The sequence below is a fragment of the Anthonomus grandis genome, chromosome 13 (genome assembly GCF_022605725.1).
Source record: "Anthonomus grandis grandis chromosome 13, icAntGran1.3, whole genome shotgun sequence".
Taxonomy (NCBI): Eukaryota; Metazoa; Arthropoda; class Insecta; order Coleoptera; family Curculionidae; genus Anthonomus; species Anthonomus grandis.
Genome location: NC_065558.1, coordinates 11563804 through 11576136, shown reverse-complemented (window position 1 = coordinate 11576136; position 12333 = coordinate 11563804). Strand labels below are relative to the sequence as shown.

The 12333-nt window shown below is 31.4% G+C and overlaps 1 protein-coding gene across 2 annotated transcripts in view; it reads left to right on the top strand.

Annotated features, from left to right (window-relative positions):
- Positions 1 to 2371: 2371 nt before the first annotated feature.
- Positions 2372 to 12333, top strand: part of LOC126744028 (uncharacterized) — a 68287-nt gene continuing 58325 nt past the window's right edge. The window contains exon 1 of one of the 2 annotated variants that reach the window (XM_050451340.1): positions 2372 to 2704. In XM_050451340.1, coding sequence (XP_050307297.1) covers positions 2626 to 2704 — 79 coding nt within the window. In that variant the 5' untranslated portion in view covers positions 2372 to 2625. The remainder of the gene's footprint in view (positions 2705 to 12333) is intronic. The other variant, XM_050451339.1, reaches the window with a different exon arrangement.

The window sequence follows — 12333 nt, the reverse complement described above, 5'->3', positions numbered from 1 at the left end:
CAAAGATTTGAAAATAACGCTGGTGTCCCTTAGGGATGCATCTAGTCGAAACAAAGTCAAAACTTTTAATTCAATATTTACAGCTTTGCTTATGACAGTACATTGATATTTTCCTTAAGTCACTCAACCACACGGAAAAAAAACTCCACTGTCACTCAGACTAATAATCTTAACTGAAGGTAAGCTTACATTCATATATCCGCAACGACATATAATTTTATTCCAGAAAACGTATTGGTGTTAATCCAATGCAAAAATTACATTTTATTTAAATATTAATAATCTTTGTCTTAGTATAGCGATACTCGGCAGAACACGTTTGCAAATATTATTACAATAGAATAAAAGCTTTATTTAAGAATAGTAATCTTTTGATACAATTTCTTAATTGTATTGTTAGTTAGAAGTTACTAAACTTGAAATAAGTAATGAATTGAATGTAACTAAAATTTTGCATTTGAAATGCGCATCTTCAAACGAAACGCTAGGGTTTTTATTACAAAGAATAGTTATGCTTGTATATTTTAATAATAAGAATATAAAAGTTGAAAAATGTGATATTATTTAAAAAAATAAAAGGTACTTTCGCCTACTAGCTAATTTTCAACAGTTCTTCAATAGATTTTCTAGAATAGTTTTTTTGTTAACCAGTCATTAATACAAATGATAACGTTAGCCTCAGGTCCTGATTTACAAAAGTGCCGCCATGGGCACTGTGAAGTAGATCAACGGCGACAAACCTAGCGGATTTTCAGGATTTTTCAAGTGAAAATATCGAAAAATGCTATCAGATTGATGTTGTTTACACCGATTTACAAGAAGCATTCGACAGTGTATGCCATGGTCTGTTGATAAAGAAACTTGAAGCATTGGGAGTACATGAATCATATCTAAAGTGGATCGATTCATATTTGAATAGTCGTACTCAACAAGTGCTAAGGGGAGCAATTTCAAGGGAAATTCGAGTGACTTTTGGAGTGCCTCAGGGATCATATCTTGGGCCAATTTTGTTCCTTTTATATATAAATGAAGCTGTATCTGTTTTTAAACACTGTGAATGTCTTTTATATGCTGACGATCTAAAATTTTTTCGAACTATTGACTGTGATGAAGACTGTTCCTTAGTGCAACTAGATTTAAATAATTTTAATCAATGGTGTGTAGAAAATTTGTTGAACCTTAATGTTAAAAAATGTAAAGTTATGTCCTTTCACCGGAAAAAGTTCCTTAGAGTTTTACACATACATTAGACGGATGTTTGCTGGATGACAACTATTAATGCGGACCTTTTGGTGCGACCATTTTGGAGTGGGGTGAGTGATTGAATTTAACGCAGGGAAGACTCAGGCTTCTGTATGTCGATTCTTACATTGCAAGCAACTTGTTTTGGCAGGATCTAGAATAGCTAAAGCGGCTTCTCAAAAACTTGGAGCTCTCTCTTTAAAACAAGAAAGCTGTATACACCCCAACAGCTTTTAATGCTTAATAATACCCAGATTCTTTCATTTCTTAAGTATTGCTCTCATATATGAAGCTCTGTATCCAAACATACTTTAAAGCAGCTTGGTTCTATCCAAAAGAGAGCCATAAGTCTTATAGAAAATGCAGAGATAAATAGAACCTTAGGCATCGATTGGCGCATAGGAGGAAAATGGCAAACTTGACTCTATTTTATCGTTTCTTTCGAACCGACCCATATCATTCCATCTAGAGCTATACACGCAAGAGCTACTCGACATGCAGATCTTACTTATGAATATTAAGTGCATTTGTAGATGCCTAGAACGTCGCTATATCAGAACACACAATCAACTTCCAAAGCAAGTCTTTCCCGAACATAACAACTTGCAAGTTGAGGAAATGCAGAGATAAATAGAACCTTAGGCATCGATTGGCGCATAGAAGGAAGGTGGCGAACTTGACTCTGTTTTATTGTTTCTTTCGAACTGGCCTATATCATTCCACCTAGAGCTATACACGCAAGAGCTACTCTACGAGCAGATGTTACTCATGAATATCAAGTGCACCTATAGACTCCTAGAACGTCGCTATAACAAAACTCCTTTTTATGGAGGAGTGCAAGAGGAGTGCTTCGAAGTACTGACGCTACTCGTGATACGCGAATTGTCCTTTTGTGCCCAAAAAAACTAGATATTTAAATTATGTGATAATATAAAAAGTCTCTTAATGACCAATGAACATTGACAGAATAAAAATGACTATAAATTAGATTTAAAAAAAACTGCATTAAAGCTGGAAAAAAGACAGTAGAACGAAAGACGTAAGCATCGATCGTCGACCCCTACCAAGCAAGAAGAAATTGCTCGGTCCTTCCATCTTCTGCAATTCACCACACAGGCCACCACATTCATTTCAAGAAGCCAAAAGCAGTCGAGACAGGCCCGTATAACCGCAAACAACAAACCGACGCAGCCTGTACTTGCAGCGTTTATTATTGTTTATGTCGTGTGACGCATTTGCCGGAGTCATCGGTAGTTCTTTCGTCGTGAGTTTCGAAAAGTCAACGACTCCACCGCCGCACACGCTCTATTTTGGACATTTGACTGATCTATGCTAACGTGACTGTCGTGAAGCTTCCGATCCGGTAGTTATCGGCCAGACGAGATGTTTCTTCGGCTGATGGTTTTTTTATTTATTGCCGCTACTTGTTTTATGGTTTCTGATGGTCAAGGTTCTGGTGGTGGTAAGTTTTTTTATAGTTTATGCTTTCCTTAAAATAGCTTACAAAAGAAATGTAAGAAAATGTGTAAGATCCTGGGTATGTGAGGACGATATCATATCTTAAAATAAAAATTACCAATTTATTCGCGGTTTGTCCTATTTAATTTGTAAGACGTTCATTGCATAATCATGGCTCTTTGTAGGTCCTGAAACTTCAACTTGAAATGTTTAAGTTTAAAGAATATTATATCTGAAAAAAAAATTACCAATTAGGATTTTGCATATTTGATTTAAATTTATTCGATTTTAATTGGTTTCTCTCTGAAAAAAAAATTCATTATTGGTAAGAGATTCATCTATATGTAAAAGAGTTAGTTTTTGCAAAAAGTCGACTCGATTATAATTCCAAATAAAAATTAACAATTCACCTGTAGTCTTCTTCGGTTGATGTATCCGAAATATAATAATATTATTTTTAAATTAATTTCATTTTATAATTTTTCTAGGGCAAATAATACACGAAAATAAAAATGACGAATTAACCCGCAGTCTTCTGTATTTGATTTACTAAAGAGGATCGCGTAAACTTACTAAATTAATATAATCTCATTGGATTTAACCTAAATTTTATTTTTTTGTTACATCTTCCATTAAGAAAAATTATTTTCTAAATTAAAATGACTAATTACTTTATATTTCTATTTATTTTATTACTTCTTTTAAGGTACATGCATTGACTCGGTTTTTTTTTAATGTTTGTCCTTATACTCTTGATTTTTGCCATATACATCTGCAAAAAAATTATCTTTTAATGTTTTCATAATTTTGTTTCTAATATTTGACATTGTACAAAAATTTTCAGGTTTTTTGGATTTCTAGTGTTATACCTTTTTTCCCACACAGATCGGTACTATGGAAAAAATAATTCTTTACATAAAAATAACCAATTAACCTAAATTTCTACTTAATTTACTACTTATTCCAAAATCCATCCAAAACTTTTTTTTTTGGTTTTGCTATACAGGGTTAGTCAAAAATCTCGCATAAAATTCATATTTCTTGGGCTTGCTTTTTCAACCCCTTAAGCAGGTTGAAATTTACCCCTAAAAATTTAAATAGAATAATGATTCGAATAATACTTATTAACATCTTCTTGGCGTAAATCCGCAGATTCCTTCACACTTGATTTTGATTAAAAATTATTTTTAAATAATTTTTTTACTAAATTTTCTTTTAATTTCTTACCTCCATATATTAACAAGGTATTGGTCAGAAGCTTGTGCGTAAAGTAGGCCTAGTAATATAGAAAATGATCCTTATAGGCGACTGAAGTTCTGTGAAAAAATTATGAGATGTTAAAAGACAAAATTATCGATTTTGGTCTCAATAAATCGATTAATTCCTTCTTTAGCCATAATTTTTCCAAATGCGATCGATCTAGATATACCCTATGACTGAATATGGTTTCAGCAAGATAATGCTCCTCCACATTTTGGTGATAATATTCACAAGTATCTGGATCTCATTTCTTTGAACCGTTGGATTGGACGACGAGGTGCTATTAAATGGCCACCTAGATCTCCTGATTTAAAACCGTTGGATTGTTTTCTCTGCAGATATATCAATCAAAAAAAGGGTTTACCAAAATGAATCATGGAGGTATGTCTATTTTGTGTACATTAAAATACGTCTTGATAAAGAAGTAAGGTCAAGGTCATCAGAAAGAGCAAACTTAATGGCTCAAGCAATATCAATATGTAATCAAAATTATTGTCATACTGAATACTTTATTTAGTAATTTTAATTTTTACGAAATATACTGTCAAAATTATTCTGATATGTTTTTCTCAAAAACTGATTGGAATTCAAAAAAACGAGATGGCGTTGAAAAGAGGAGTAACCCTAGTATATTTCTGTGAAAGAATAGTTTTCTTATTTTCCACATTTTTATAAGAAAACTTGGTGGATTATCTGCGGCAAAGAACATTATTTATATAAAAACGTCCAATTAACTTAAATTTCTATTTATTTTATTGCTTATTTCAAGGTCTATCCATTGACTGGAATTTTTCGTTTTTGAACTCTTGATTTTTGCTATATGTCTCTGTTAAAAAAATATATTTTCTTTTTTTTTGCACAAATCTGTTTCTAAGTTTTGATATTGAATGAAAATTTTGACAATTAATCTTTAACCCATTCTTTAAATAAGAATGACCAATTAATTTAATTTTTATTTCTAATTCTATATTAATTAGTGGTTTTGTTTACAATAATAAAATTGCGTTTATTGCAGCTCGTCTTCAATACATATATTTTTTAAATTTTCGATATGAAATTCTTATTTTAGCTATAAGGCTCTGGAAAAATAAAAATGACCAACTAATCTGCGGCCTGCTTTAATTTATTTATTAAAGGTTCATCATAGATAGCTTTACTTGATTTTTTATAATATCTCTCTCTGAAAAAGTGATTTATAGCATTTATCCAATTTAAATTTATTCTAATTTTCATTCTTTAACACTATGTAAAAGAACATTTCTAAGAACAAAATTGATAAATTGACCTTCGGTCGTCTCAATTTAATTTTTTTAAAGAGAGTTTTCTGCCATATCATGTTAAAATAAATTTTGCTGAAACATTCTGCTTGTGGAAAAAACGTCTCATTTAATATAAATATATAAGTAACCAATTAACCTGTGGACTTCTTTTATTCAGGTTATTAGTGGCTCTTCTGCAATAATTATTTTTGGCCTTGAACGTTTATTTCTTCCTATTCACCTCTCTGAACAAACTATTTAATAACAATTAACCTGTAGCCTTCTCTTTTGTTTGATTTATTATTGGTTCAAGGATTTATTTATAATAATTTTATTGTTAGCTTAATTTAACATTTTTCAATATTTGATCGTCTTTAAATCATTTATTAAAAGTTCGTCTGCAATAACAATAATTTTAAGCCAACGCAACTAGTTTACCAACTAAGTTTTAGAAAAATTTGTCTTAAAAAATTTATTTTTTTTAAATTATAATCCAATTTCTCTGTGAAAAAATACTATTTAAACAAATATCCACCTAACTTAAAAAATTATTGCACATTCAGAGTTTATTTATACAGTTGTATAATTTAAATGTTTTCCCCTCGATTTGGAAAAATATATCTCAAAATAATCGTGACCGATTAACTGATGCTCTTCTATATTTAACTCTTGGGACATTCACGTTATATATATTTTCACTATTACTTAAATTATTATTTTATGATGTTAAACATAAAAGAACCAGTTGACTTGTACTTTTTTATTAAATTTATTCGTTAACTCAGTAACTTAATTTTATAATATTATACTTATTTTTTTTTCTCAAAGATCTGTATTAAGAAGATCATTAAATTCTTTCTATCTATATCACCTTTAAGTCAACCCAACTTGATTATAAATTATTATTTCCTAATTTTTTCTTTTTGTTTTCTTTCATTTTTCGTTCTGGAATGAATTAGATCTTAAAATAATAATAGCTTTTATTTACAATAAATATTACCTAATTAAAGGAAAATTACTTCAAAAATAGTAAAATGGGAAAAAATTAAATGGATTAATTAATTAACAGTAAAAGTAACAACAATAGGAATAATAAGAACCATAATATCAAACTCAATAATAAAAAAGCAACTACAAAAATTTAGATACCATATTTAATAGAATCCACTGCTAGTGAACACCATGTAGACAGACTAGTATAAATAAAATGGAAATTAATTTATTGCTTAGTGAATTATTTGAAAAGAAGGAGTCTCTATATTTAGCAAGAATCTCTGCTAAATGATACCAATGTATATCGCAATCCACAGCGACACAACTGAAGTTTTTATAGATAACAAAAAAGGGATCATCAAGGATATTGTATATAGTTTGCAAGCAACCAGCAAGAAATATGGAAAGATAGTTGTTCTAGAAGACATGGGCTATCTCTTTTTTTGTTATTAAGAAGTTTCCACAAAAAACTGACTGAGTAAAGCAATGTAAGGGAGAGTTGGGGAATGGTGCGCAGTTAAGCAAAAATTGTATTTGTGGCGAGCCTATAACATATAAATTAGTTTTAAAAATGGTATGAGATGTATTACTTATTAATGTATATATATATGTAAAATGTTATTTAAAAAAAATCTACTACGCAAGTATAAAATTAAACAAAAATAAAAAAAACCATTTGTGCATAATTACCCGTCCCGACGGGCAATGATGCGCAAGGATTAGGTAATCGTGCGCAGGAAATATCTGTTTTAAAAAATTATTTATTTTTAAATATTAACATTTAAAGTAGTTAATTTAAACAGTAATTAATTTAAACAGTAGTCGCAGATGTAATTTTCTGGAGTATCAGCAGACGTGTAGGCTGCGTGGTTCCAAGAAGCACACATAACACAGCGGTACCATAGTTCTCGATTTTTGCCAACTTCTCCACAAATACAACATATCTCGTTGGGTTTTGAGGGAGTTTTTGGAGAAGGCGGCATGAAGTTAAATTCATCAATATCGTCTAACTCATCATCGTCGCATATCTCAGACAATTCATTTTCCAATGAATCATCGGATGTTTCAGGTGTGGCCTCTCTCTTTCTTTTTTGTTTTCCTTTAAGTGTTTTTGTTTTTTGTGTTTCTTCTTCAAAACATTTTCTTATAGTTTTCTTTTAGAATGATTTTCCTTTTTTCTTTTTCTTTAGTTTTCTTCTCTTACTCTCTTCTTTTCGTCAGCGATTTCTAGTTCTTCCCTAACTGGAGTGCTTGTAAGGATTTTTGAACATTGCTTTTTTTTAGCATTTTTTTAACTTCTTAAATAACTTTTTTTGTTGGTATAGGAGCCATAGAAAGGAAAGAGTTCTCTTTCGATGTACCTGACTGAGGATTGTTATAGTCAATTAAAGATGTTTGTCTAGCCTCTGGCAAAGAATCCTTTTCTTCTGGTTCAGAACTATTTGGCAATGAAACATTAGCTTCTGGTCTGGTTAAGGATGGGTGATTTTCGTCGCTACTAACAACAGTGCAATTTGTGTTTTGCCTAGAAGGGGTAAAAGCATCCTCACTAAATCTGTCTGGATTTAGTGGATACATTTCTGAAGTGCGGGACCCTGAGACAGCTTTCTCCATGGTGGCGACTTTCATGAATGCTCTGTTTAATAATTCAGATACGTCATATTCTGTTATTTTCTGATGTCCAGAAGTAGATAAATGAAGATTCTATTCTCTATAGAGAGCATTTTTAAGTGGACTAAAAAAAGTTAGATCCAATGGCTGAAGACGATCTGAGGTGTGGGGAGGAAGAGAAACCATATTAATATTATTTCCTTTACAAAAATTATAAGCCGAAATCGAAATATGGCTTGAATGGTTGTATAAAACCAATAGGAAAGGATGAGATGCAGTAGGCTTTGCATGTTTTGCAAAATGAGACAACCACTCAACAAATAGCTCAGAGTTAATCCAACCGTTCTTTGAACATTTGTACAAGGCACCTAAGGGTCCATTTTTTTGCAGAGTTATTGGCATTATTACTTGGGGATATATGAGCATGGAGGGGATGTAATTCCCTGCAGCGCTCATACAAAAAACTCCAGTTATTGTCCTTCCCCTTTCAGCAGATATAGCAGAGCCCATTTTTTTACTCCTCTGGCACCATAAACTTTCGGACATTTAGCTTGAATCGTTGTAATGCCTGTTTCGTCCATGTTAAATATTGTGCTTAGTTAAAATTTAAACTTTTGCAAAAGAATCTTAAGATTAGAATAAAATAGTTCTACAGATTCTTTATTAAAAGATGAAATCCGATTTAATCTCGTGTCCTCAGGCTGTCGAAGTTTTATTTCGGGAAATCTTCTTAGAAATCCATAAAGCCATGCTTTGCCCGCTAGCCCCTTTTCTCGATTAAAGTTGTAAATAATATTATTTTGTTCTGCATACCTAAATGCAAGCCTTCTTAGACCATCAGGTGTCAACCCAAAAAACAATTTTGAAGGCAGCAGAACATAATCTTTTAATTCATACTCTATTTTTTTAGAGAATACAGTTTTACGGCCCAATCGAGGTAGTTTAAGATCATCTTCCAACAACTTTTTTCTAAGGGTAGATTCTGGTATTTTAAAGGATCTTCCTACTTCCCTAATTTTTCTTCCGTCGGTCCTTATAGCATCTAGGGCTTTTTGCAGGGCTTCCGTCGTATAAGAAAGGATATCAGTCTTTCGTGTGTAATTTCTAGGCATCTGAAAACGTTAAATAGTACTATTACTTCTTAGCATTTAATAACGCGAAGGAAAATCGTGCACTTCTGCGCACAATTACCCCCTGTTATTGTCTTGAAAAACATGATGGCCAATAACATATAAACAATGTATGATTTAAAGGTGCCTAAATATTCACAATACTCTAGATTTTATAAATATAAGTAATGTAAAACGATTGGATAAACATTATGGACTTACCGTTTTATTTTCTGACCCCGAAAACCTATAAAAAACAAAGAAAAATTCAATCGGTTAACCTCTCATAGATCGTAAACACACTAATGGCGCCAACGGTCGCGCACACATTTTAGGCACTCCGTTGCAGAGAGCAGCACTGGTTTAGCGTTTCGGATAGCCCGCGAAATACAAAATATCATGGTGCGCACGATTACCTACCGCGTACCATTACCCAACTCTCCCTTACACGTTGCCCTAGTTTTAACACCAAACATTGACAAAAGAACAACCTGATCAATACCCCACTAAAATGGTAAATTCCATCCTCCTGCTAATCCAAATACTACAAAAGAGAAGTTTAATTGCTAAAAGATCATTAGTTCGATTTAGTCAACGGCTTTGCTAAAGTCAGTGTAAATAGAATCCAGTTGACCTTCTTCATGTATAACTTCATGAGAAAAAGAGTAAAGATTAGATACAAAAAATTTATCAGATGAAAATCTATGCTGAATAACTAAAATTTCGAGTCATTTTGTCATAATGGCTCCGAGAAGTTTAGAAAAATTACAAAGAATTAATATAAGTCATTAGTTTTCAATTAAGCTGACCTGCCTTCTTATGATTTGGACATACCCTGGCAATCTTCCACTTGAAAGAGTGTAAGCCAAATCCTATATAAAACAAAACTAGTGATGCCATTAGAACCAGCAGTTTTAAAGACTGGAGATAGTACCAGGATTTTCTTTAAAGACTTGCGTGTGGTGATAATATTATTAAAAATAATTTTAGGAGAAATGTTGACAAAAATTGTATTAAACTCCTGGGATGGTAAAAGCACCGAGTCGAGGATAAACGCTGTAATAAAATTAAGCAAATGCTAAATCTGTTTGCTGTAGAACTTGATAGGTACCAAATGCATCCCTCATCATAGCAGGAATAAAAGAAATTAATTCTTGATTGTTAAGGGATTCGAGTGTACAATCTCCTGGTTCCAAGTAACATACTATAAATTATATCTAATGGAAATAGAAATAAAAATATTCAGTTAGCAGTTAATCTTTTCTATTAATTCAACTTTATTTAATTTAAATAAAAAAAGGATCCTAATTTGTTGCTCCTCTGAAAACTCCATTTGACCTTGTTTGAGGTTGGCAGCACATAATTAGTCTACCACGTAATTGAGATGAAAACTACTCATCCATGCAGCTTGGTCACTCCATTTCGTCATTAAAAATTACTTTATTGGTCACGTAACATCAAATCATAAAAAAATCTCTATCATAAACATCCTTGCAATTATTTCAAAAAAAAATTAATAACAATATTCCAACGCTGACATTTTAATAGACTGACACTCGGGCACAATTCTAATTATATCTTCAGGTACCCAGAGAACAAAATTACATTAATAGTAACCATATTCTGCATTGAAAAACGAGCAAAATTTCAGACGTGGTGCCGCAAGAAATGTAAGATATATAGACCTTGACCCTGCTGGTGCGCATAAAGGGATAGGAACTTTGCATAATTAAATCAATTAGGAAAATAAGTACCACGTTATTTAACCGACTGTAAAATTTAAATTTGTTATACTCAGTAGCAGCAAACGTCTGAAAGGTTATTTGCAAGGGTGAATATTTATGGTGCGCTCATAGGAAAAGCTTGTGTTTTTTTTTAAATTACTTGTTCAAGTTCAAAGCTATGTACTCTTTTTTTTGACATTTGATAATTTTATGGTTTAATTGTAACTGTATGTCATACCTACAAAATAGAGTCAAAATTTGCAACTCTAAACACTTTAGATATTGCATGGAGTACTATCAGTCATTAGATCAGTGAGTACGTCCATCCGATAAAGAGCAAAAACATACAAGATGATATGTTCTTACTCATCAACAACTTTTTCAATATTAAACATAAATCCGCATGAACTATTCAAATATATTTTATGATCAAGAAGTACTTTTAAAAGTTAAAAGAGTTAATAATAAAATTGTCTTAAGCAAATTTAAAACAAAAACGTTACAAGATGCAAGTAATAAAGTGCCAGATCGGTAAACAATAGAAAATCATGTTCAAAAGAGTGTGTACATATTTGCCTACAACCTAATGAATTCAACAATACAGGCATTTTAATAAGTATAAAATTAAAGATAAATAAAAACCCAGCCACAATCCTTAATTCCGAGGATCATGATCGAAGAAAACAATTATGATCTAGTACGAGAAAAACAACAAGAGTATCATTTTTAATTCTTTTATCTAAAAGATCAACTGCTTTCTGCATTTGATGGCTGAGTCACACAAGAAGAAAAACAACAAGATTATTATTATATTGCTACAAGTGCTTTCATTGCTTTCTTTTCTTTGTGTCACCTATATTTTCAAGTCAATGACTAATAACACCTAGAAGCCTTTTAAGTCAATAAATATATGTGATTAACAAAAAAACTTTTAATGTTGTTAGTCATCGTCTAAGACTTGCAGCCATTGAATTGTATGTACATTAAAATATGCAAATGCGTATGAACACATTAAGAAGTTATAAATTTCTTCTTATAAAAATGAAGTGAGAGACTATTTTGAGCCAAATCCAACAGTATTAAACAAAATACGATCAGTGATGAATCGCCAGATCAGTAATTATATCTATACGACAAATCAAGAAGATACGACAACATGAACAAAATAATTATTGTATGATAATATACTACTTTTGGAATTCTGATTCAATATTTATTATAAACGTTACTAGTACTTAAATCTTCAACATATCTGTTGAAAGATTTCAAGGTGACCAGCTGCTTGTATTTTTACTTTCTTCTTCTGCATCAATATTAAATTTATGGTTGAATTACTGAGCGATGCTTTTTTTTCTCTTTTACTATGTGTTGGTGACTGATTGCAATAGGATCTATTCCACTCTTTCATACATTAAGGGAAACCTTTAAATAGATTATTTAAAACTAAGACAGATAAATCATTTCTGAACTTGTTGGTTCTTAGAGGTTTAGAAATGGACCAATTAATGGCTTAAGAAAAGACTCCTTAAAATGTGCAAAATTTTTCATTTTGTTGCGATTTTGGTAAATAAATGGGTTTTTAAAGATAACACTGAAGCCTAACCAAATTCTTCAAACATTTTCATTGTTTTTGAGTGCTTACATATAATTTTTTCTTTGACTTACAGGTACAGTTAA